We start from the raw sequence: 24147 nt of genomic DNA, 5'->3' as shown, positions 1-24147 counted from the left end.
AATTATCTTTAACCATATTTAAACCAATGTTTGTGTGTGAATTTTTTCATGTTTTCATTGGGGCACTCGGGTGGCACAGCAGAAAAAATGCTTTCCTATTACTCCAACAGTGCTATCAGCCGGCCGGGTATCTACATACAGATATTTTTACTATTTTTGGTGGTGGTATGAGGGTGGGTTTGATTGGACAAATCAACACTAACAGAAGACTCCAAAGCTTAACTCAAGACTGCCTGTTTATTAGAGAAGGTGCCAGACATCGTAATGGGTTCTAAAATCACTCTATGTAAAGTTTTTAAAGTTATCCCTATTTAAACTTGTTTTTTTGTTGAGTATTTTCATTTCCTCCTGTGTGAATCATCTTTACACAGATACATTTTATGATCATCAGGACTAATTCACCCAATAAAACACACAGCAACACTGGCTGAGAGACAGTGGGTAACCAATACCCGGCTCCCCTGAAGCTCAACTGCTTCTATATAACCAACCACAAATTGTTTTATTGTTTTACATTGACATCCACTGTCAAGACAAGATCCCCGACACTGAGGTCCTGCAGGGCTCCGGTATGCCCAGCATCTACACCCTCCTGCACAAGACGCAAGCTAGATGGGCCGGTCATGTAGTCTGCATGTCTGACAGCCGGCTCCCCAAACAGCTCATGTACAGCGAGCTAAGACGGGACAAGCGGAGTGTCGGAGCACAGAGAAAGCGGTTCAAAGGCTCTCTCAAGACCAGCCTAAAAGACCTGGGAATCAACCACTCGGGTTGGGATGACCTTGCCCTTGACCGCTCCAGCTGGCGCTGTGCTCTCTCCAAGGGAGCTTAAGAAATCAGAGGAAAAGCGAGCCATGAGGAAGTCCCCAAACCCTCACGTGTGCCCCACATGTTGGCGGTCATTCCAGGCCCGGATTGGACTCTTCGGGCACCTCCGGACCCATCCCTTGTCATGAAGCCATGGTCATCATCGACCACGATGGACGAACACCATATACTGAGTATCTGAGTACTCAGAGATAAAGTGATAATATAAAAGAAAGACAATATTCATCACAACAGTGTGTGTACATTTAAATAGTAGAATAAGTCGTTTTATTGTGTTTTTTTATTATTATTTTTACATGGCAGCACAAATGAATATGAATGATCACATATTCCAACACAGCAGTTGAATAACAGCCTCGGGTCTTGTTGAAGGGGGCGCTGATCCTACACACTGAACCCCAGTGGTAAAAGCAGGAGAAGAACAAAAACTGCACGGTAGTGTTGAAGCCTGCGCAAATTCGGCGCACCATTGACATGCACGAACAGATCAACTCCATACAGGGTCTGGTTAACAGTTTTGTCGCTGCCACCTTAACCTTTCGGACTCGACCAGAATAACTAGTCATCGAGGACGGGGTGCTGTAACACACCAGGTAAGCTGCTGATAGTTGTATCCCGGAAGTATACTCACTCGTTTATGCAGCGCTAACTAGCTAGTCGGATTAGCTCGCTATGTCTGTGAATACACCAACAAAGAGCAATTGAACTACATTACTTCGCAAGGGAGTCTTTTAACCACTCAACTGGTTTTTGTTGCATTTATTCAAGTATTGTCCTGCTAAACGTGGCCCTGTTGATAAAATAAACATGCTGGGTTTTATTTCTGCAGCAGTTGTGATTAATCTGAAGCAAATCGAGTTAATGAGTGACTGTTACATTAAATCAGGAAAATCATTAACACTGCAGTAGGAAACAGTTTGGCCTAAAACTGCAGTACAGATTGGAGACTAAATATAAATAAATATATATAGTTTATAGGTGCAGAATATATATAACAGATTTATTGCTGCCTAGATTTTTAGACTGTCTATGTAATTACTTAAAACACTCCTGCTATCATCATCAAATTGATTTAAGCATGATAAATACATGATGTTCAGGGCAGTTGTAGCCTAATAGGTACTGCACTAGTAATCAGTAGGTCGCTGGTTTGAGCCCCACCACTGCCATGTTGCTGCTGTTGGGCCCTTGAGCAAGGCCCTTAACCCTCAGTTGAAGGGGTAGCACTGTCGTCTCACAGCAAGAAGGTCCTGGGTCCGGGTCCTTTCTGTGTGGAGTTTGCATGTTCTCCCCGTGTCTGTGTGGGTTTCCTCCGGGAGCTCCGGTTTCCTCCCACAGTCCAAAGACATGCAAGTGCGAGTGAGGTGAACCGGAGATACAAAATTGTCCAGGACTGTGTTGATATTAAAAGATTTGAACTGATAAATCTTGTATAACAGTAACTACCTGTCCTGTCATGAATGTAACCGAAGAGTGTAAAACATGACATTAAAATCCTAATAAATGAATAAATAACCCTAATTTGCTCAGACTGTTCACCGTCACACTACTGTAAGTCGTTTTTGATAAGGGCATCTGCTAAATGCGAAAATGTAAATGTTCTTCCTCAGGACTAAATTAGTAGTGCTTTAACAAGACACTTTTACAGGTTAAGATCCTGTAAGATTAATAGTCCTGAGGTTGCAAGTCAGTAATCTTAAATTATAGTTCAGTCGTATTTAAATGACCGAACAAACCTCTTGATGCATGCTCAATAATCCAGTCCTGAGCCTACTAAAATTATTTGGCAGGACCCTAAACCTCTGTGTCCTTTCCAGTTATTAAAAACTATTGGTTGCTGTTATTGCTACCAAACCATCTTCCTTCAATCAGTGAAATGATCATTTTAAACAGCTTTGCTTTACTGTTTTCTCGTGGTTTGTATGAGGATCTGAAACCATTTGGTCTGACAAATTTGCAAAAATAGAGGAAATCCAGAAGGTGGCAAATACACAACCATATACCCTATTACAGAAGTTATATTACTCTAAAAATATGCTGTATTTACTATATAAATAGCAAAGAATTCGGGTCTGGTTTTGTATGTTTTAAATCTTTTAGAAATCAATTCATTCTGGTAGATAATTTAGTGTTTTAAAGTAGTTAAAGTAGATTTTTTTGCAATTAAGGTCTTAGATCTACTGAAAAACGTAATATTAGACAATGACAACATAAAGTAACACTAAATGTAGTTCAAGATCTCGTATTTGATGGGAAAAAGAAGTTATACAATGCAGGATCCCTAACTTAAGTGATGCATGGTTGTGTCACCAGAGATCAGTCTGTGGATGAATTTTTGGCCAAATCGTCTTTGCAAGTTGATTTTCCTCTGCGTCACTGGAGTGCTTTCAAGCATGAACTGTTTAACTTCCTGCCACAGTAATGACTTTGACTCTACCCAGTCTCTTTTTAAAATTGGAATAATGGGAGCTGATCTCATTTGACAGGAGTTAAGACTGTGTTTCATAGATGTTGGTTTGGGTTCTTTTGTAACTTTGTGAATTGGACGTTAGGACACTCTTGGGTGCATTTTGGTAGGTAATTTATTGGTAAATTAAGTCTTTTTAAGTTGGATTTAGTGGTTCCTTGGACTTTCAAAGCTTAAGAAGTGGCTTTGTAACTCATTCCAGACTGATATGGTTTTATTCCTTTTTTTCATCTTTTCTTAAATTTATTTAGATCACATTAAAATGTGCTTGTTAAGGCATTTACTGAAAAAAGTTCTATTACATTAAATTGTACAGGGCTGCTGTCTAGTGCTTAGTTATTTTGTAGTATAATCCATGTTGTTTAAAGATTCGAAACTATAAAGTGTGACAGGTTTACAAAAAAAAAGACACATATATAACACAAATATTTTTTTCTCATTACTGTATTAAGAACGAGTTTGAAAAAATTGGGTTGCTAAGTTAAATTAACATTTCAAGTCACTAAAAGATGCTTCACTAGATGGTGAGCTTATGTTGTTTTTGCTGCTGCTGCAAGTTCTTCATTAAAAAGATCATTAATTTGCTTAAATATAAATAATCATGTTTCTGTTTTCGCAGTGATGCTGTTTGGTTTACAACCGTTGACATCCAGATCAGAATCTGCTGCAGATAAATGTTTGGTTGCATCTCCCGTGAGTGAACAGTTCATTGCCTTTCCAAGAGCCACTTCCAGTTCCTCGGTATTTAAAAAGAATTTGGGACATGTGCATTGTTATTAAGCAGGACAAATAAAGGATCCTAAAGTTGTCCAAGTGTTGAAAAGGTAACGGGTATCTTGAGCTGTAAGAATAATTAAAATTTGGTGTTAGGATATTGTTCATCTGTTTTGGACCAGTTGTTTCAGATTTGTGCCACAATGCCGCGGTCCAAAGAAATTTCAGAAGACATGCGCAGAAAGGTCATCGAGATTCACCAGTCTGGCAAAGGCTACAAACTTATTGCCAAAGCTTTGGGTCTCCAGAAGTCTACGATCCGATCCATTGTGCACAAATGGAAACGGTACGGGACAGTCTTGACCCTTCCCAGAAGTGGCCGCCCACCAAAAATCTCTCCAACGGCAAGGCGAGAAATCATCCAGGAAGCCATTAAAAACCCCTGTATGACCGCCAGGGACTTGCAGGCCACGCTTGCTTCATCAAACATCCACGTTTGTGATTCCACCATTAGAAGAATACTGGACGTGTATTTAAGACCATCTTTGATTTATGTCGAGGGCGGTATGGGGTTGCCGGTGTCACATTCAGTAAAGGAACCCAACGTTACGGCTACAGCTGGATCAAATCAAGATGTAAAGCTGGAAGGGATTAGTGACTCTGAAAGTAAGACTGATCATACTGATGCCAGGCCAGATAATGGTGACAGAAACGAAGCCGGTTTGCACACGGATAGTGGTGGACAGAATAAGAAGCGTAATGATTATGGACATAACAGTAAAGCTAATGATGTAAAAGACATTTATAAACTCGACCACACGGGTGAGCCTGATGTTGGTTCTGTCACCGGTTTTAAGGGTGATGTCTGTGACTACAACGGTAAAGATACGAGTAAGGGGATTAAAATCATGACACTAAATACGCTTTATTGAGAACATGCTAATGTGTAGCATGTGAGGACCATGACGAAAATAGAAATGTATTTATTAAAGTTAATAAAATCACCAGTTTATTATTACAACCAATTCAGGCAAAAATAAAACTGTAAAACCAATCAGAATGTTACATTATCTGACCTTAGAATGAACTAATTAGCTAAAGATTAGTGTTGGTTAATGTAAGATTATGAACAGGTTAATAAAACATACTCCCTTTCATGTATTCAAAATAGGAAACAGCATTTTGGCACAATTTGCAATGCAGCCTTTTATCCACAGTTAAAATTTATAAAGTTATTTGAGAATGAATTTGAACTTTTTTATTCTGAGAATATTTTATTGGCCAAAATTAACACCTACATGTACATTAAATGTAGAACTTGCATAGTTTGTTGCCTGTATGGCTCTATTGCCAGCCTTCTGGAGAAGTTAGCTAAGCTAACCTGACATCCATAAATAGATAGCACAAAGGTAATTCCTTAAATTCATTAAATCCAACTTTGTGAGTCACTGTTGACTGTTAATACATTTTCATTTAAACATTTATAGTCAGGTTGGGTAGTATTGTACAAAATATGTGTAACTACACTGCTAAGCTTAGGATCTACTTTTTTTTTACAATGTTAAGCACCTCTAAGGTTAACACAACAATGTGGTTAGTATTGTTTGTCAGTGATATTGATTAGGCCAGGTTCACCAGGTTTTGCATGCTGATTTTATTCAGAACAGAAGCAAAACTGTTGAATTTTTGTGAACCGAAATATGGCTTTGATTGGAATGTAAATAACATGGCTCTCTCTACTGCTAGCTGGTAGTTTACACCAAACTCCACATTAAACAGGTGGTTGTTTTACATCTAAATGCTCATAACTATCTCAGAAAAATACCAAAAATGTCATTAGTTCTGTCATTGATGATTATAGACTGTTATATCAGTGATATCCTAGTGTAGCATTAAAAGATTTTTGTTTGTAGCATCTTTAGCGTTCTACTTTAAGTGCATGTGTAATTATTGAAAGATTTGGAGGAAAAATGTTTACTTGAAATTTTTCTTTCTCTGATTTTTTCTTTCTCTCTTTTCTGATGGTTTAATCGATTTATTTGGTAGTTTCAGTGTTAAAAGTATTTAAATGTGCGAGTTTTTTGTGTAAGACAAATCTCTGAAGACTGTTGCCTTATGTTTTGTTGTTCAGAAGGAGTAAAATCGCAGGTTTGGGACTAAACAATTGTTATAGTTATTTGTTATGGCCTTTCAGATCTGGATCGGTCAGTGTTTTACAATACATAGTCCGGTCTTAAATATAAATATTGTGTATTTGTTGTTCTTGAATGTACTGACCACTGAGGTGAAGTAACAGTAACTGACTTCTGTTTCTAAAGCAGAAATAGATTAATGCTTCTTTCTATTCATATACAACATGCTAATGTTCTGCACATCAGTAAAGTGTTTTTTTTCTTATGCATATAAAACAGCAAGTTTTGTTCCGTCTTGTTTAGTGTGTATGTTTTACTTTTACATATATGCTGGTAAAAATGACTGATCCTGGATCGGGTCATCTAGATGATCATAATCTTTAATAAGTATATTTCTTTTATAGTTTTTGTGGTTTGTTAAAAAAAACTGCTAATGGTATCCACAGTTAAGTTTATGTTATAAAGAGAACAATAAAATTCTAAAATCATTTATCCTTTTATTGATTCATTTTAACGTACAGCTTTATCTTGATCAGCGTCAGGTGGGGGGTGACACCACCCAAAAACACGAGATCCTGGATAAAGCACCATTCCATCAACAGGGCAAGACATGCTCCCACATTTACCTACTTATATCTTGGGACACTAAACACCTGTGCAGCATCCACACTACTACTGCAGATAAATAATCATGAAATAACTTTTAAAATCCACATCAATGCAATAATCCTGGTTTATCATTTATATATTTTACAGATGGTTTTGTTATGGTTTTGTTATTGTGTTTTTTTATTATTATTTTTTAGGGCTGTCGAAGTTAACGCGATAATAACGCATTAACGCAATCTCAATTTAACGCGATAAAAAAAAATAGTGCCGTTAACGCAAATTCTATACAGGAAAAATTTACCTATACAGGCAGTAAGTGCCATGTAGAATTACATCACGAAGACCCGCATTGTTATGTTTTGTACTTAACCACGAAATACAAATGACACTAGTTATGTGGAGAACGTGTTTGTCTTTATTGCTTAATCCTGGAGCATCACACTTAAACATAACACGCCGTTACCCGCTGCTCACCTGATGCACATATCAGCTCAGTGACGTACAACACACAGTGGTAACGTGATACGCAGGTCACGTAAATGATATATATCACACGCACGATAATAATAAGCTTTTTTCTCTCTTAATTTTCCCTGACAAGTGAAAAACCAAAATATAGCAACCTTAACATTATGAGGAAGAATTTCAAAGATATTCCTTTGCAATACTTTATCATTTCAAGAATATGATACAGACTGACCAACACTATTAAGCCAAATCAGCATTGAAAATTGACTTTACTTTTAATATCCTTCTACAATGCTGGTGCTTCTTAAAACGGAATATTTTCTTTTAAACAGACGTGTTATTTAAATGCTATTAAATTGTTTTCCAACAAAATCAGCCCAATTTGGCGGATAACCGCCCAATCTGGCAACACTGGAACGCGTTATTATTATCGCGTTAACTTCGACAGCCCTAATAAAAACGTATTCTGATATCCAGTTAGCAGCGTAGGGTTTATATAGCAGCAGGTAGAATAAGGTGAGAATAAGGTGCAAAAACAATACAATATTGTGCAAAGATGCAGGTAATATAGTCACTAGTATGAGTTGTCAGAACCCAGGGAACAAGACTGTGTTGATTGTGAATGAGTTTTTGTGTGTTAGTGTATGTACACCGATCAGCCATAACATTAAAACCACCTCCTTTAAAAAAAAAAAAAAAAAAAAACGATTAATCGCGATTAACTATATGAAATTCTGAAATTAATCGCGATTACAATTTTTAATCGTTTGACAGCCCTATTATTTTTACATGGCAGCACAATTGAACATGAATCGATCACATAACAGCCTCGGGTCTTGTTGAAGGGGGCGCTGATCCTACACACTGAACCCCAGTGGTAAAAGCAGGAGAAGAACAAAAACTGCACGGTAGTGTTGAAGCCTGCGCAAATTCGGCGCACCATTGACATGCATGAACAGATCAACTCCATACACGGTCTGGTTAACAGTTTTGTCGCCGCCACCTTAACCTTTCGGACTCGACCAGAATAACTAGTCATCGAGGACGGGGTGCTGTAACACACCAGGTAAGCTGCTGATAGTTGTATCCCGGAAGTATACTCACTCGTTTATGCAGCGCTAACTAGCTAGTCGGATTAGCTCGCTATGTCTGTGAATACACCAACAAAGAGCAATTGAACTACATTACTTCGCAAGGGAGTCTTTTAACCACTCAACTGGTTTTTGTTGCATTTATTCAAGTATTGTCCTGCTAAACGTGGCCCTGTTGATAAAATAAACATGCTGGGTTTTATTTCTGCAGCAGTTGTGATTAATCTGAAGCAAATCGAGTTAATGAGTGACTGTTACATTAAATCAGGAAAATCATTAACACTGCAGTAGGAAACAGTTTGGCCTAAAACTGCAGTACAGATTGGAGACTAAATATAAATAAATATATATAGTTTATAGGTGCAGAATATATATAACAGATTTATTGCTGCCTAGATTTTTAGACTGTCTATGTAATTACTTAAAACACTCCTGCTATCATCATCAAATTGATTTAAGCATGATAAATACATGATGTTCAGGGCAGTTGTAGCCTAATAGGTGCTGCACTAGTAATCAGTAGGTCGCTGGTTTGAGCCCCACCACTGCCATGTTGCTGCTGTTGGGCCCTTGAGCAAGGCCCTTAACCCTCAGTTGAAGGGGTAGCACTGTCGCCTCACAGCAAGAAGGTCCTGGGTCCGGGTCCTTTCTGTGTGGAGTTTGCATGTTCTCCCCGTGTCTGTGTGGGTTTCCTCCGGGAGCTCCGGTTTCCTCCCACAGTCCAAAGACGTGCACGTGAGAGTGAGGTGAACCGGAGATACAAAATTGTCCAGGACTGTGTTGATATTAAAAGATTTGAACTGATAAATCTTGTATAACAGTAACTACCTGTCCTGTCATGAATGTAACCAAAGAGTGTAAAACATGACATTAAAATCCTAATAAATGAATAAATAACCCTAATTTGCTCAGACTGTTCACCGTCACACTACTGTAAGTCGTTTTTGATAAGGGCATCTGCTAAATGCGAAAATGTAAGCGTTCTTCCTCAGGACTAAATTACAACCCCTGGCAAAAATTATGGAATCACCACTCTTGGAAGATGTTCTTTCAATTGTTTAATTTTGTAGAAAAAAAATTAATCACAGACATGCCACAAAACTATCATTTCTCAAACTGTCAACCCTCTGGCATTAAGAAACAATAAAAAAAGAAACAAATATAATAGTTGTGGTCAGTTACAATTGCTTTTTTTTAGATCAAGTAGAGGAAAAAAATATGGAATCACTCAAATCTGAGGAAAAAATTATGGAATCATTAGAAAACACTGCACCATTATTACTTTGTTGCACCACCTCTGGCTTTTATGATGGTTTAAACTCTCTGAGGCATGGAGTTAACTAATGACAAACAGTATTCTTCATCAATCTGCCTTCAACTGTCTCTTGCTGTTGCCAGATCAGCTTTGCAGGTTGGAACCTTGTCATTGACCATTTTCTTCAATTTCCACCAGAGATTTTCAAATGGATTGAGATCCGGACTATTTGCAGGCCATGCCATTGACATTATATGTTTTCTTGAAGGAAAGTTTTCACGTCCTTTGCCCTATGGCAAGATGCATTATCATCTTGAAAAATGAAGTCATCATCACCAAACATCCTTTCAACTGATGGAATAAGAAAAGCGTCCAAAATTTCAATGTGGACTTTGGCATTTATTGAAGACCATCTCCCCTGTGCCTTTACCCGACATGCAGGCCCATATCATCAACAACTGTGGAAATTAACATGTTTTCTTTAGGCAGTTATCTTCATAAATTTCATTGGACAGACACCAAACAAAAGTTCCAGCATCATCACCTTGCCCAATGCAGATTCGCGATTCATCACTGAAGATCACTTTTATCCAGTCACCCACAGTCCACGATTGCTTTTCTTTAGCCTACTTTAACCTTGTTCTTTTCTTTTTAGGTGTTAATGATGGCTTTTGTTTGGCTTTTCTGTATGTAAATCCCATTTCTTTTAGGTGATTTCTTACAGTTCAGTCACAGACATTGACTCCACTTTCCGGCCACTTGTTTCTCATTTGTTTTGTTGTGCATTTTCTGTTTTCAAGACATATTGCTTTAAGTTTTCTATCTTGATGCTTTGATGTCTTACTTGGTCTACCAGTATGCTTCCCTTTTACAACCTTCCCATTTTGTTTGTACTTGGTCCAGATTTTAAACACAGCTTACTGGGAACAACCAACATCTTTTGCGACATTCCACAATGATTTATCTTCTTGAAGGAGTTTTATAATCCTCTCATTTGTTTCAACTGACATATCTTGTGTTGGAACCATGATTCATGACAATCTGCTTTGTGCAACAGCTCTCCGAGGTGTAAGCACTCTTTTTAAACTGAAGAATAATTAGCAAATCTAATCTGCTGCAGATGTTTTGTTTTTAAACTGCAAATTACAGAGTGATTCCATAATTTTTTCCTCAGATTTGAGTGATTCTTGATTTGAGATCTTTTTCTCAAAGCGTCTTTGAGTATCTTGAAAAGCGCTATATAAATAAAATGTATTATTATTTATTATAAATCTGAGGAAAAAATTATGGAATCACTCTGTAATTTGCAGTTTAAAAACAAAACATCTGCAGCAGATTAGATTTGCTAATTATTCTTCAGTTTAAAAAGAGTGCTTACACCTCGGAGAGCTGTTGCACAAAGCAGATTGTCATGAATCATGGTTCCAACACAAGATATGTCAGTTGAAACAAATGAGAGGATTATAAAACTCCTTCAAGAAGATAAATCATTGTGGAATGTCGCAAAAGCTGTTGGTTGTTCCCAGTAAGCTGTGTTTAAAATCTGGACCAAGTACAAACAAAATGGGAAGGTTGTAAAAGGGAAGCATACTGGTAGACCAAGTAAGACATCAAAGCATCAAGATAGAAAACTTAAAGCAATATGTCTTGAAAACAGAAAATGCACAACAAAACAAATGAGAAACAAGTGGCCGGAAAGTGGAGTCAATGTCTGTGACTGAACTGTAAGAAATCACCTAAAAGAAATGGGATTTACATACAGAAAAGCCAAACAAAAGCCATCATTAACACCTAAAAAGAAAAGAACAAGGTTAAAGTAGGCTAAAGAAAAGCAATCGTGGACTGTGGGTGACTGGATAAAAGTGATCTTCAGTGATGAATCGCGAATCTGCATTGGGCAAGGTGATGATGCTGGAACTTTTGTTTGGTGTCTGTCCAATGAAATTTATGAAGATAACTGCCTAAAGAAAACATGTTAATTTCCACAGTTGTTGATGATATGGGCCTGCATGTCGGGTAAAGGCACAGGGGAGATGGTCTTCAATAAATGCCAAAGTCCACATTGAAATTTTGGACACTTTTCTTATTCCATCAGTTGAAAGGATGTTTGGTGATGATGACTTCATTTTTCAAGATGATAATGCATCTTGCCATAGGGCAAAGGACGTGAAAACTTTCCTTCAAGAAAACATATAATGTCAATGGCATGGCCTGCAAATAGTCCGGATCTCAATCCATTTGAAAATCTCTGGTGGAAATTGAAGAAAATGGTCAATGACAAGGTTCCAACCTGCAAAGCTGATCTGGCAACAGCAAGAGACAGTTGAAGGCAGATTGATGAAGAATACTGTTTGTCATTAGTTAACTCCATGCCTCAGAGAGTTTAAACCATTATAAAAGCCAGAGGTGGTGCAACAGAGTAATAATGGTGCAGTGTTTTCTAATGATTCCATAATTTTTTCCTCAGATTTGAGTGATTCCATATTTTTTTCCTCTACTTGATCTAAAAAAAAGCAATTGTGACTGACCACAACTATTATATTTGTTTCTTTTTTTATTGTTTCTTAATGCCAGAGGGTTGACAGTTTGAGAAATGATAGTTTTGTGGCATGTCTGTGATTAATTTTTTTTCTACAAAATTAAACAATTGAAAGAACATCTTCCAAGAGTGGTGATTCCATAATTTTTGCCAGGGGTTGTATATATCACATATGGGGGGTAAATATTTTTTTTCCCATTACTGTATTTAGAACGAGTTTGAAAAAATTGGGTTGCTAAGTTAAATTAACATTTCAAGTCACTAGATGGTGAGCTTATGTTGTTTTTGCTGTTGCTGCAAGTTCTTCATTAAAAAGGTCATTAATTTGCTTAAATAAATAAATAATCATGTTTCTGTTTTCGCAGAGTGATGCTGTTTGGTTTACAACCGTTGACATCCAGATCAGAATCTGCTGCAGATAAATGTTTGGTTGCATCTCCCGTGAGTGAACAGTTCATTGCCTTTCCAAGAGCCACTTCCAGTTCCTCGGTATTTAAAAAGAATTTGGGACATGTGCATTGTTATTAAGCAGGACAAATCCAGGATCCTAAAGTTGTCCAAGTGTTGAAAAGGTAACGGGTATCTTGAGCTGTAAGAATAATTAAAATTTGGTGTTAGGATATTGTTCATCTGTTTTGGACCAGTTGTTTCAGATTTGTGCCACAATGCCGCGGTCCAAAGACATTTCAGAAGACATGCGCAGAAAGGTCATCGAGATTCACCAGTCTGGCAAAGGCTACAAACTTATTGCCAAAGCTTTGGGTCTCCAGAAGTCTACGATCCGATCTATCGTGCGCAAATGGAAACGGTACGGGACAGTCTTGACCCTTCCCAGAAGTGGCCGCCCACCAAAAATCTCTCCAACGGCAAGGCGAGAAATCATCCAGGAAGCCATTAAAAACCCCTGTATGACCGCCAGGGACTTGCAGGCCACGCTTGCTTCATCAAACATCCACGTTTGTGATTCCACCATTAGAAGAATACTGGACGTGTATTTAAGACCATCTTTGATTTATGTCGAGGGCGGTATGGGGTTGCCGGTGTCACATTCAGTAAAGGAACCCAACGTTACGGCTACAGCTGGATCAAATCAAGATGTAAAGCTGGAAGGGATTAGTGACTCTGAAAGTAACACTGATCATACTGATGCCAGGCCAGATAATGGTGACAGAAACGAAGCCGGTTTGCACACGGATAGTGGTGGACAGAATAAGAAGCGTTAATACATTTTCATTTAAACATTTATAGTCAGGTTGGGTAGTATTGTACAAAATATGTGTAACTACACTGCTGAGCTTAATCTACTTTTTTTTTTACAATGTTAAGCACCTCTAAGGTTAACACAACAATGTGGTTAGTATTGTTTGTCAGTGATATTGATTAGGCCAGGTTCACCAGGTTTTGCATGCTGATTTTATTCAGAACAGAAGCAAAACTGTTGAATTTTTGTGAACCGAAATATGGCTTTGATTGGAATGTAAATAACATGGCTCTCTCTACTGCTAGCTGGTAGTTTACACCAAACTCCACATTAAACAGGTGGTTGTTTTACATCTAAATGCTCATAACTATCTCAGAAAAATACCAAAAATGTCATTAGTTCTGTCATTGATGATTATAGACTGTTATATCAGTGATATCCTAGTGTAGCATTAAAAGATTTTTGTTTGTAGCATCTTTAGCGTTCTACTTTAAGTGCATGTGTAATTATTGAAAGATTTGGAGGAAAAATGTTTACTTGAAATTTTTCTTTCTCTGATTTTTTCTTTCTCTCTTTTCTGATGGTTTAATCGATTTATTTGGTAGTTTCAGTGTTAAAAGTATTTAAATGTGCGAGTTTTTTGTGTAAGACAAATCTCTGAAGACTGTTGCCTTATGTTTTGTTGTTCAGAAGGAGTAAAATCGCAGGTTTGGGACTAAACAATTGTTATAGTTATTTGTTATGGCCTTTCAGATCTGGATCGGTCAGTGTTTTACAATACATAGTCCGGTCTTAAATATAAATATTGTGTATTTGTTGTTCTTGAATGTACTGACCACTGAGGTGAAGTAACAGTAACTGACTTCTGTTTCTAAAGCAGAAATAGATTAATGCTTCTTTCTATTCATATACAACATGCTAATGTTCTGCACATCAGTAAAGTGTTTTTTTTCTTATGCATATAAAACAGCAAGTTTTGTTCCGTCTTGTTTAGTGTGTATGTTTTACTTTTACATATATGCTGGTAAAAATGACTGATCCTGGATCGGGTCATCTAGATGATCATAATCTTTAATAAGTATATTTCTTTTATAGTTTTTGTGGTTTGTTAAAAAAAACTGCTAATGGTATCCACAGTTAAGTTTATGTTATAAAGAGAACAATAAAATTCTAAAATCATTTATCCTTTTATTGATTCATTTTAACGTACAGCTTTATCTTGATCAGCGTCAGGTGGGGGGTGACACCACCCAAAAACACGAGATCCTGGATAAAGCACCATTCCATCAACAGGGCAAGACATGCTCCCACATTTACCTACTTATATCTTGGGACACTAAACACCTGTGCAGCATCCACACTACTACTGCAGATAAATAATCATGAAATAACTTTTAAAATCCACTTCAATGCAATAATCCTGGTTTATCATTTATATATTTTACAGATGGTTTTGTTATGGTCCAGGGCCACAGAGAAACACTGGGGGCAAAGTGGTAACACCCCTGATGAGTCTCACCCACTTACTCTCTAATTTTAATCTAGGGAAATCTTCAAGCAAACAATCCACCTTCTGCATGTTTTGGGAAATGAAAGCTTTTTGGATTAGGAGAAAACTCTCACACACATATTGGGAGATCATTTAAAACCCCACAGCGACTGGAGGTGAGAACTGACCTATGCTATATTTTATATTTATGTAAAATATAGAAATATTGCCATATATTATATTTTTATATAAATATATTATTATATATATATCATTTCTCAATGTTATATTTCATTTTTCAATGTTAAACACAGTACCTGTGCATTAGGGTTTGTTCTCTGCAGAAGGTGTGTTAATCTTTTACTTCAAAAATCAACAAAACATGGAATTTGAGCAGGGTGTCCAAACTTCTGTATAAGGCTGAACATGCAATGCTGTGCACTTTGTATTATTTACCCATCAGTTGCCACAATTCATATCAAACAACATAAAGCAAAAGTTTATTTCTCTTTATTTGATGTGAAGGGGCGGCACGGTGGGTAGCACTGTCAGCAAGAAGGACCTGGGTTCGATCCCCAGGTGGGGCGGTCTGGGTCCTTTCTGTGTGGAGTTTGCATGTTCTCCCCGTGTCTGCGTGGGTTTCCTGCGGATGCTCCGGTTTGTGAGGTAAATTGGAGATACAAAATTGTCCATGACTGTGTTTTACATTAAACTTGTGAACTGATGAATCTTGTGTAACTAGTAACTACCGTTTCTGTCATGAATGTAACCAAAGTGTGTAAAACATGAGGTTAAAATCCTAATACATAATAAATATTTGATGTGAAATCAGAGTAAAACTGTTTATGGAACATGAGCGAGTCTTCAGGGGAGAAAAAAAACAACAACCCTGAAATCCTGCGCAAACTGGACGCACGGTTAACGTGCATGAACACACTCGTCTGGTTATCGGATTCGGTGCCGTTAGCAGAACTTGGTAAGTATCACATTAAGTGTACACAAGTTTATAAACGCTTTATAGTGCACTTTTAGCTGAATAATTATTAAAGAACTATTGTGCTTTAACACAAAATATAAGATGATAATATGTGTTTCGCGGAGTTGATCCGACTTTATTTGGATTATAGAGCTCTGATATGTTAGCCAGGTTAGCTTAGTGTGTGTAAATACATAAACAAAGGGCTTCGACCCTGTCACAACAGTGTGGTGCTGCACAAATCATCTATCTGGGGTTTTATCCACCTAAACGTTTATTTATGCAACATTACTGAGTTGTTAAAGTGCACATTATATATGTATGTATGTGTATATATGTGTATATATATGTGTGTGTGTATGTATATATATGTATATATATATATATATATATATATGTGTGTGTATATGTGTGTGTGTGTATATATATATTTTATATATATATATATATATGTGTGTATATATAATCCATTTACTTATAAGGGCAATTACTTTGTACACTATATGTGTAACTGGAGAACAAACAGTCTGTTGTTAACTACTGAACTAAACATTAAACGTGTAACATAAGTCTCAAGTTAATTTGAATATTGTAAAATAAACCTAAAATCGACTTTTTGTATTTTTACAGGCTGGTGCAATTTGGTTTACAAGCCAGAAATGATAAACTGATGGTGTAAGGCAGTTAAAGTCAGGATGTGATCCAGCTGTTCCACATAAGTCTCAAGTTAATTAATCCCTTGTGCCCAGCCTCGGCACTTACAGTCACACGGACAATGCCGCGGTCCAAAGAAATTCCAGAGGACATGCGGAGAAAGATTATTGAGGCTCATCAGTCTGGCAAAGGTTACAAACTTATCGCCAGTGCTCTGGGCCTCCAGAAATCCACAATCCGATCTATAGTGCAACGATGGAAAATATTCGGGTCGGTCATGACTCGGCCCAGGAGTGGCCGGCCTCCCAAAATCTCTTCTAACGAACGGGAAAAAATCATACAGGAGGTCATGAAAAACCCCTGTATAACGCCCAAGCACCTGCAGGCTACCCTTGCCTTAGAGAATATTCAAGTTCACGATTCCACCATTAGAAAAATACTAGGAGTACATGGAAGACCATCTTTGAGTTCGTATAATGGTGGCAGGGATTCTCATCGAGAGGAGAAACAGGTCAAGGAAGATGAGCAGGTAAAAAAATACTCAGGCGCTGAGCCTGATCATGTTAATGACAGTGACTCTGATGATGTCAAAAGTCCTAATATTTGTGAGGATGTTGACGTTGATGAAGCTGGAGATGGTAACAAAGATAACATGGATGATGATGATGATGGTGCTGGTGATAACGAAGATAACATTGATGACGGTGGTGGTATTAAAGAAGATAACATTGATGATATTGGCAGCAGCAATAATAATAAAGAAGAAATCTTTGACAATACTGGTGCCAGTAATAACTGTGAGAATATAATTAGTAGTGGCAGTGATGAAGATGATGACAATACTGGCAGAGCTAAGAACACTAATGAAAACATGGACTTGAATGTGACTGGTAACGATGATGAAGATAACCTCGATGATAATAGCTCTCATGATCAAGGTGACGACGATGAAAAGAAGAGCTGCAACGTTGGTGGAAATGACATCAGCAGTAATAGCGGTGGTGATTCTGGAGGTAATATCACTGCCAATGATAAGTCTAATGATGATGGACATCAAAGCGGTTCTAATGGTGGTGGTGATGACAATTATAAACATAACAACTGGAGTGGTTGTGACGTAGATTACACCAGTGGTTTCGGCTGTGATGTGTACAGTGAAGAAAATTGGAGCGAAAGCATCGGATGCGAGATGGGTGGTTTTGATGGTGAATTCTACAATTATAATAGTGAAAACTGGAACAGTGAGACGGGGGACAAAACACTCAATTTCTCTTGAGGAAACTGTAAGCTAACTGACTGGCTGAACCAAAATTGTTAGAGGTACCAACCAGAAATTCAAAACCTACAAGAGACATGAGAAAAGCTAACTGTTGGTCCAGATCCTGTATGTTTTTAATCATAATGAATAAAAAGATGATTGTAACTTTCCTTTAGTTTACGCTATTTATTTGAGGAAATGTTATTTAATCATGAAATCCCGTTTATGTGTTTGGGAGATCTTTGTATAAGTCTTTCAGACATCTCTCATCCTCTGGCGTTCCCTGGTTGTCACTCGCTTGTTTTCCAAAATTCGTAGTCTTCATTAAACGAATAATGGTGAACCGGGCATGCGCAGCTTTAAGCTATCATGTTTTTCATCAGCTAGTCTGAATTCCAAATTTGCTTCCATGACCATTGAATTGTTTATCATGTAGGTAATATATAAATATATTATAAAAGTACCCGGTATACTCTCAGTAATGCACTCAGCACTAATGTTACCGTCTTCCAGTCCAGCTCTACCTCTGTATTCGTTTTGAGATTTATGTTGATTTTACACAAGTGCCTGTTAACACCAAGTGCTATTTCGGTGTGTATGTATATACAGTTATATAAAATAAATGATGTGCTTCCAACTTTGCAACAACAGTTTAGGGAAGGCCCTTTTTGTTCCAGCATGACTGTGTCTGTGTGCACAAAGCAAGCTGAAAAGCTTAGGAATGAACTGGAACATCAGTTGAGTCTTTCCTGACCAACGTCAGTGCCCAGCTATACAAACTCTGTTTTGACTGAATGGGTACAATTTCCCACAGATGTACTTTAAAGTCTCATGGGAAACATTCTCAGACGAGTGGCTGTTGTTAGAGCTGAAGAGATCACATAGTTTAATCACTCTATTTTAATACCATTTGTTTTTGAATTGGGATGTCCAACAAGCTCATGGTCAGGTATTTAAATACATTTGGACATTCGGTGTATGTCATTATTGGTATTAGAAACTATGTATGTGGGAACTGATGTATAGTTCAGAGAGTAAAACACAGATTTTGCAGTATTCAGTATTAACAATAATACGAATTATACCAGAGCAGAAAGAAATGTAATTATTTAAAGCCAAAAAACTGTCAAATGTCATAGTGGTTTCTCAGGAAGCTTCAGAGTAAGTTTAGTAATCAGCATGGCTGTTTAAATAGGTGCAAGTGTGTGTGATTACTACCTTGATTTAGTGTGTTCCTTTGTTGTGTTTATAATTTTTATTTTAATTGCTTTTTAAATGCATTTTGCTTTAATCTATTTGGTATAATATGTTTGCAGTTTTTCCTGACCTTGTTGCCCTCGGCTTGTTCATTAAGGGGTTTGTAAACCTGGAATCTGTATAGATACTGTAAAACAATGTCTGTTGTGAAAAATAAATGTGACTCTACTATTCCTGCTTTCTGTCTTTTATGTTTTCCAGATGTGCTTCAGATCCACCATATAGAAAATGAATACATGACTTAATACTTTTTATTTCTGTTGTGGTCTGATGTTTGATTAGAAAGGATTAGTATTTTTTAAGGCAGAATATGTTGAAAGTCAACTACCTAGTACTGTTGGTAATTTTCCTCTGATGTGTACATCATCTGACCCTTGTTTGGCATTGTCTCAATGGCCATGTGCAAATTCCAGGTGCACATTTCTGTTTGGCAGAGGAGTTTTGTGTACAGTGTACAAACAGTAATGACATATAATTGCTTATTATTTTCTGTGAAACTGTCGTTTTTGGTGTTTGTTTGTTTATTAGGATTGTAACGTCATGTTTTACACTTTGGTTACATTCATGACAGGAACGGTCGTTACTCATTACACACAAGATTCATCAGTTCACAAGTTTATATCAAACACAGTCATGGACAATTTAGTGTCTCCAATTCACCTCACTTGCACGTCTTTGGACTGTGGGAGGGAACCGGAGCACCCGGAGTAAACCCACGCGGACACGGGGAGAACATGCAAACTCCACACAGAAAGGACCCGGACCGCCCCACCTGAGGATCGAACCCAGGACCTTCTTGCTGTGAGGTGACAGTGCTACCCAGTCGTTTTTGCTGTATTTAGGTTGTTTTGCATCCTTTTTTACCTTCTATAATGTTGAAGCAAGCTGTAAAATCTTACGGCTCAACACTTTAGTCCTCAGGAATGTGAAAAAGCTTCTTCACTGCCATGATTGCTGCTTATTGCGTGAACTCTTTCAAACCAACGGTAAAATGTTTGTAATATAACCAGTCTGATTGATTTGATCTGGGTCCTTTCTGTGTGGAGTTTGCATGTTCTCCCCGTGTCTGTGTGGGTTTCCTCCGGGAGCTCCGGTTTCCTCTCATAGTCCAAAGACGTGCAAGTGAGGTGAACTGGAGATACTAAATTGTTCATGACTGTGTTAAAACCTTCTTTAACTGATGAATCTTGTGTTACCAGTAACTACCTGTCCTGTCATGGATGTAACCAAAGTGTGTGAAACATGACGTTGAAGTCCTAAAAAATAAAATGTTGTTTCTTACTGTTTTGGTCTGATGTCTGATTAGAAGGGGTAAGTATTTCTAAGGCAGAATATGTTGAAAGACACTGTCAGGGGTTACAGATGTATAATGTTTAATATTTTAATCATTTCCATGTACAGTAATGCGACCAATTTAAAATCACCTCCGAGTCACGTGTCTGTTTGTTTACCTTCTGCCTACTGCCAGCTACTGTTGGCTGCTTAATTCCTGCGCAAATGATACGCACAACATACAGCGCATAATAAGCCAACATAATGTAAGTTTGTGAATGTAATATTTCGCATGAAAGATGTTTATTTATTTTTAAATGTATCGCATATAAGTTACAAACCCTGCACATGAGAAATGAGCCATTTTCAAAGCGAGGTTCAAAGCGCAAACTGGACGCATTGTTGACGTGCACGAACACACAGGTACAGCCTGGTTCTGGTTAGCAGGTTTGGTGCTGCTAGTAGAGCTGGCGTGATCATCACATCAGTGTATAATAATCCACTAAAGAACAATTAAAGAACTAATAAAGAACTGTTGTGCTTTAAGACAACAGGTAAGATGTTAACATGTGTTTTCCAGGTGTTAATCCCACTGGATTTGGGTTATAGAGCTCTGATATGTTAGCCAGGTTAGCTTAGTGTGTGTAAATACATAAACAAAGGGCTTCGACCCTGTCAGTGGTGCTGCACAAAGGATCCCAGTATTTATTTTTATTTCCAAATATGTGAAAAAGAGCTAATCTTGTTACTAAGCGATTAAACGTAGACTCTGTGACGTAAACAGTGGTGGGATTTAAACCTGTAACAGTCTGATCACTAGTCCTATACTTGAATCACTGAGCACCACGTGATTACAATGTGGAAACGATTCAATAAAATAAAATAATACATGTTGATCTCAGGTTCTGCTGTACTTGATTTATTATAAGCCAATATTGGACCAGTACTGGACTCGGACTTGTAATCAGAAGGTTGCAGGTCCAAGCCCCACCACCGCCAAGCTGCCACTCTTGGACCCCTGAGCAAGACCCCTAACCCTCAATTGCTCAAATTCGTGTACTTATTAATATGATAAGAACATGTGTGTGAGTATATATAAGCACAAACATAACCTTTAAAATGAATATAGAGAAATTGGCCATGTGCAAACTCCATGTGCAGAGGGGTTAGTATACTAGTATATAGTAGCTTATTGTTCTCTATGAAACTGTAATTTCTGCTGTATTTAGGTTGTCTTGCAACTTTTTTTTACTTTTCATAATGCTCAAGCAAACTTTAGTCTCTAGGAATGTAAAAAAGCTTCTTCACTGGTAAAATGTTTGAATATAACCAGTATGATTGATGTGCATGATGTTAAAGCTTTAACTTAATCCAGGGTCGGGCTTGGTGGGTAGCGCTGTCACCTCACAGCAAGAAGGTCTTTGGTTTGATTCCCAGGTGCAGCGTTCTGGGTCCTTTTTAGTGTGGAGTTTGCATGTTCTCCCCGTGTCTATGTGGGTTTCCTCCGGGAGCTCCGGTTTCTTCCCACAGTCCAAAGACGTGCAGGTGAGGTGAATTGGAGATACGAAATTGTCCATGACTGTGTTTGATATTGTTGATAAAAACTTTCAACTGATGAATCGTGTGTAACCAGTAACTATCTGTCCTGTCATGAATGTAACCAAAGTGTGTAGAACATGATGTTAAAATCCTAATAAATAAATAATCCAGGGTTTTTCTTATTTTTGCAGGTTTTCTGCTGGTAGGTTTACAAGCCGGAAACTGTGGAATAAAAGTCGGTGAGGACATTTTTAACCTACTTGCTGTCAGGATGTAATTTACCAAGCAGCAGGACCAGAAAGTGAAATATTGTTAGATTTTTTTTCCCCAACTTTGCAACTTACAATTTGAGAAACATTTAAGGCACAATGCCACGGTCCAAAGAAATTCCAGAAGACTTGCGCAAAAGAGTAATCGAAGCTCACCAGTCTGGAAAAGGCTACAAACTTATTGCTAGTTCCTTGGATCTTCAGATTTCCACGATCAGAGCTATAGTGCGTAAATGGAAAACGTTTGGCACAGTCATGACGAGGCCCAGGAGCGGCCGGCCACCCAAAATCTCACCTAAAGAGAGGGACAACATCATTGGTGAGGTCCGGAAGAACCCCTGTACAACTCCTAAGAACCTGCAGGCCACCCTTGCCTCAGCGAACATCCATGTTCATGATTCAACCATTCGAAGGATACTGGGAAAACATCTAAGACCAGTTTTAATTTCTTATGACGGTCGTACGAAAATTTATAAAGAAGAGGAACACGGCACTGAGGCTTCAGGTGAATTAATTCAGGATGTAAAAGTTGAGAGTATGGAAGAGTTCTCCAACATTAAGACTGATCACGCTGATGCTGTTGCTTCTAATGTTGCCAGGAACAAACAGGGGGATGATGGGGTAGATAAGCCAGGCGACGGTAATAATGGAGATGATAACAGTGGCAATAACACTGACGACGTGGGAGCTGTTGACCAAAATAACACTGATGACAGTGGCAACGGTGATAATTGTCAATGAGAGTAATATTCACAGTAATGATTATAATAACCAGAGCTGTAATAATATGAGATTATTTTATGATTTTTCCATCATGACTTGAGAGATAAATAGCTAACGTTGACAATATTAGTCTCGGTGACTATTAAAATGGTAAGTCTAATGATAATGCAGTTCTAACAGTGGTGGTTCTGACATTTATAAACAACCACTGGAGTGGTTCTGACATTTGTTAGACTAGTAGGTTCAGTATTGTTGTGTACAATGGCCCAGTGGATTTATAGACATTACCACGGCTAATCACTAAAAGTAATACTTAGTTTATTCAACTTTTTTCTTCTTCTTTACTTTGATTTTTTACATTATTTAAAAGTAAGTGGACATGGGCACAAGTAATACGTTTTATGGTGTTTAAGTTTTAATTATTATGTTTTTGTGCAAAACAGCAAATGTTTGTTTCTCTAGTGCTTGTTCAGATCAGGGGCTAAAACACTGTCACAACACGTTGTTGCAAAAATAAAGAGATTTGTTGCACACAGATCTGAAGGGCTTTTCTTTCTGCATGGTAACTTGCTGGCTTGACGGTGGACTCGTGTTCTAGCTTCTACTTTATGCCAGAGCTGTTTTTCCTGAGTTTTTAAAATGCATCTGACTGTCCAGACGAATGAGGGTTTTAGAAACATTGGTTTGAACTGTTGTCTGTGAAAAGTTTGGCATATTCTCCTTGTGTATATGTGGATTTCTCTTTCACCTTCCAAACGAAACACGTAAGAGGTGGGTTGGCTGGTCTAGATTTCCCCTAGGTGGGAGTAAATGTGTGTTTATTTCTCTTGCATCTATCAGGATAAGGCAGTTAATCAATACGTGTTTGTAATCTATAAAACTACTGTATTAGGTTGTTAATATGACTGTTTATTGTTTGTTTACAGCTAGTAGAGAGCGAGAGCTACACAGCACACGTGTCTACATTTGTAAACTGTGTGTTTGCCATGCACAAAAAAATAGAGCCGAAAGGCGACGACTCTGAGACTGTGCCAAAATCTGGATGTAAGTGTAGGACATGTACTGACTGATGGGAAATTGTATTCGCTTGTATGCCAAGTCATACTCATAACTTACAGTACCTTACTTCAGATCTGTCACGGCGATAATGCACGACCGAATCTATTATTCAGTGTAGTATTGGGTTCGGCTAGGTGGGCTACCGTGTTAGACTTACCGAGAGAAGTGCATTCTTATTTGGACTTACTGCCGAGTATGTGACGTTCTGTTGGACCTTTGACGAGGTTTTGTGTTTGCTGATGTGTTTGGGCAGCAGGTTATGAAATAATTACACCAAATGATGTTGAGTGAACTTTCTATAGCTACATAAAAAGGGTTTGAAGAAAGTGACTTCAGCAGGTCGTGTG

The 24147-nt window shown here is 37.9% G+C and overlaps 1 protein-coding gene and 3 long non-coding RNA genes across 4 annotated transcripts; all 4 read left to right on the top strand.

Moving 5' to 3' along the window:
* The first annotated feature begins 1332 nt into the window (after positions 1 to 1332).
* Positions 1333 to 6631, top strand: LOC134304143 (uncharacterized). Its single transcript, XR_010007767.1, has 2 exons — positions 1333 to 1421; positions 3915 to 6631. It is a non-coding gene; the product is annotated as an uncharacterized LOC134304143 (long non-coding RNA).
* Positions 6632 to 8197: 1566 nt separating this feature from the next.
* On the top strand, positions 8198 to 14485 carry LOC134304170 (uncharacterized). Its single transcript, XR_010007772.1, has 2 exons — positions 8198 to 8284; positions 12469 to 14485. It is a non-coding gene; the product is annotated as an uncharacterized LOC134304170 (long non-coding RNA).
* Positions 14486 to 15322: 837 nt separating this feature from the next.
* LOC134304081 (protein PFC0760c-like) lies at positions 15323 to 19109 on the top strand. Its single transcript, XM_062989629.1, has 2 exons — positions 15323 to 15769; positions 16400 to 19109. Exon 2 carries the CDS (start codon positions 16545 to 16547, stop codon positions 17697 to 17699), a length of 1155 nt encoding a protein of 384 aa, XP_062845699.1. The 5' UTR covers positions 15323 to 15769; positions 16400 to 16544; the 3' UTR covers positions 17700 to 19109.
* A 1534-nt stretch (positions 19110 to 20643) lies between these two features.
* LOC134304250 (uncharacterized) lies at positions 20644 to 23278 on the top strand. The gene is made up of 2 exons (XR_010007791.1): positions 20644 to 20764; positions 21941 to 23278. It is a non-coding gene; the product is annotated as an uncharacterized LOC134304250 (long non-coding RNA).
* Positions 23279 to 24147: the final 869 nt, after the last annotated feature.

Source organism: Trichomycterus rosablanca, chromosome 27 (assembly GCF_030014385.1).
Source record: "Trichomycterus rosablanca isolate fTriRos1 chromosome 27, fTriRos1.hap1, whole genome shotgun sequence".
Lineage (NCBI taxonomy): Eukaryota > Metazoa > Chordata > Actinopteri > Siluriformes > Trichomycteridae > Trichomycterus > Trichomycterus rosablanca.
The sequence above is the reverse complement of the archived record's forward strand: the minus strand, read 5'-3'. Positions and strand labels throughout refer to the sequence as shown.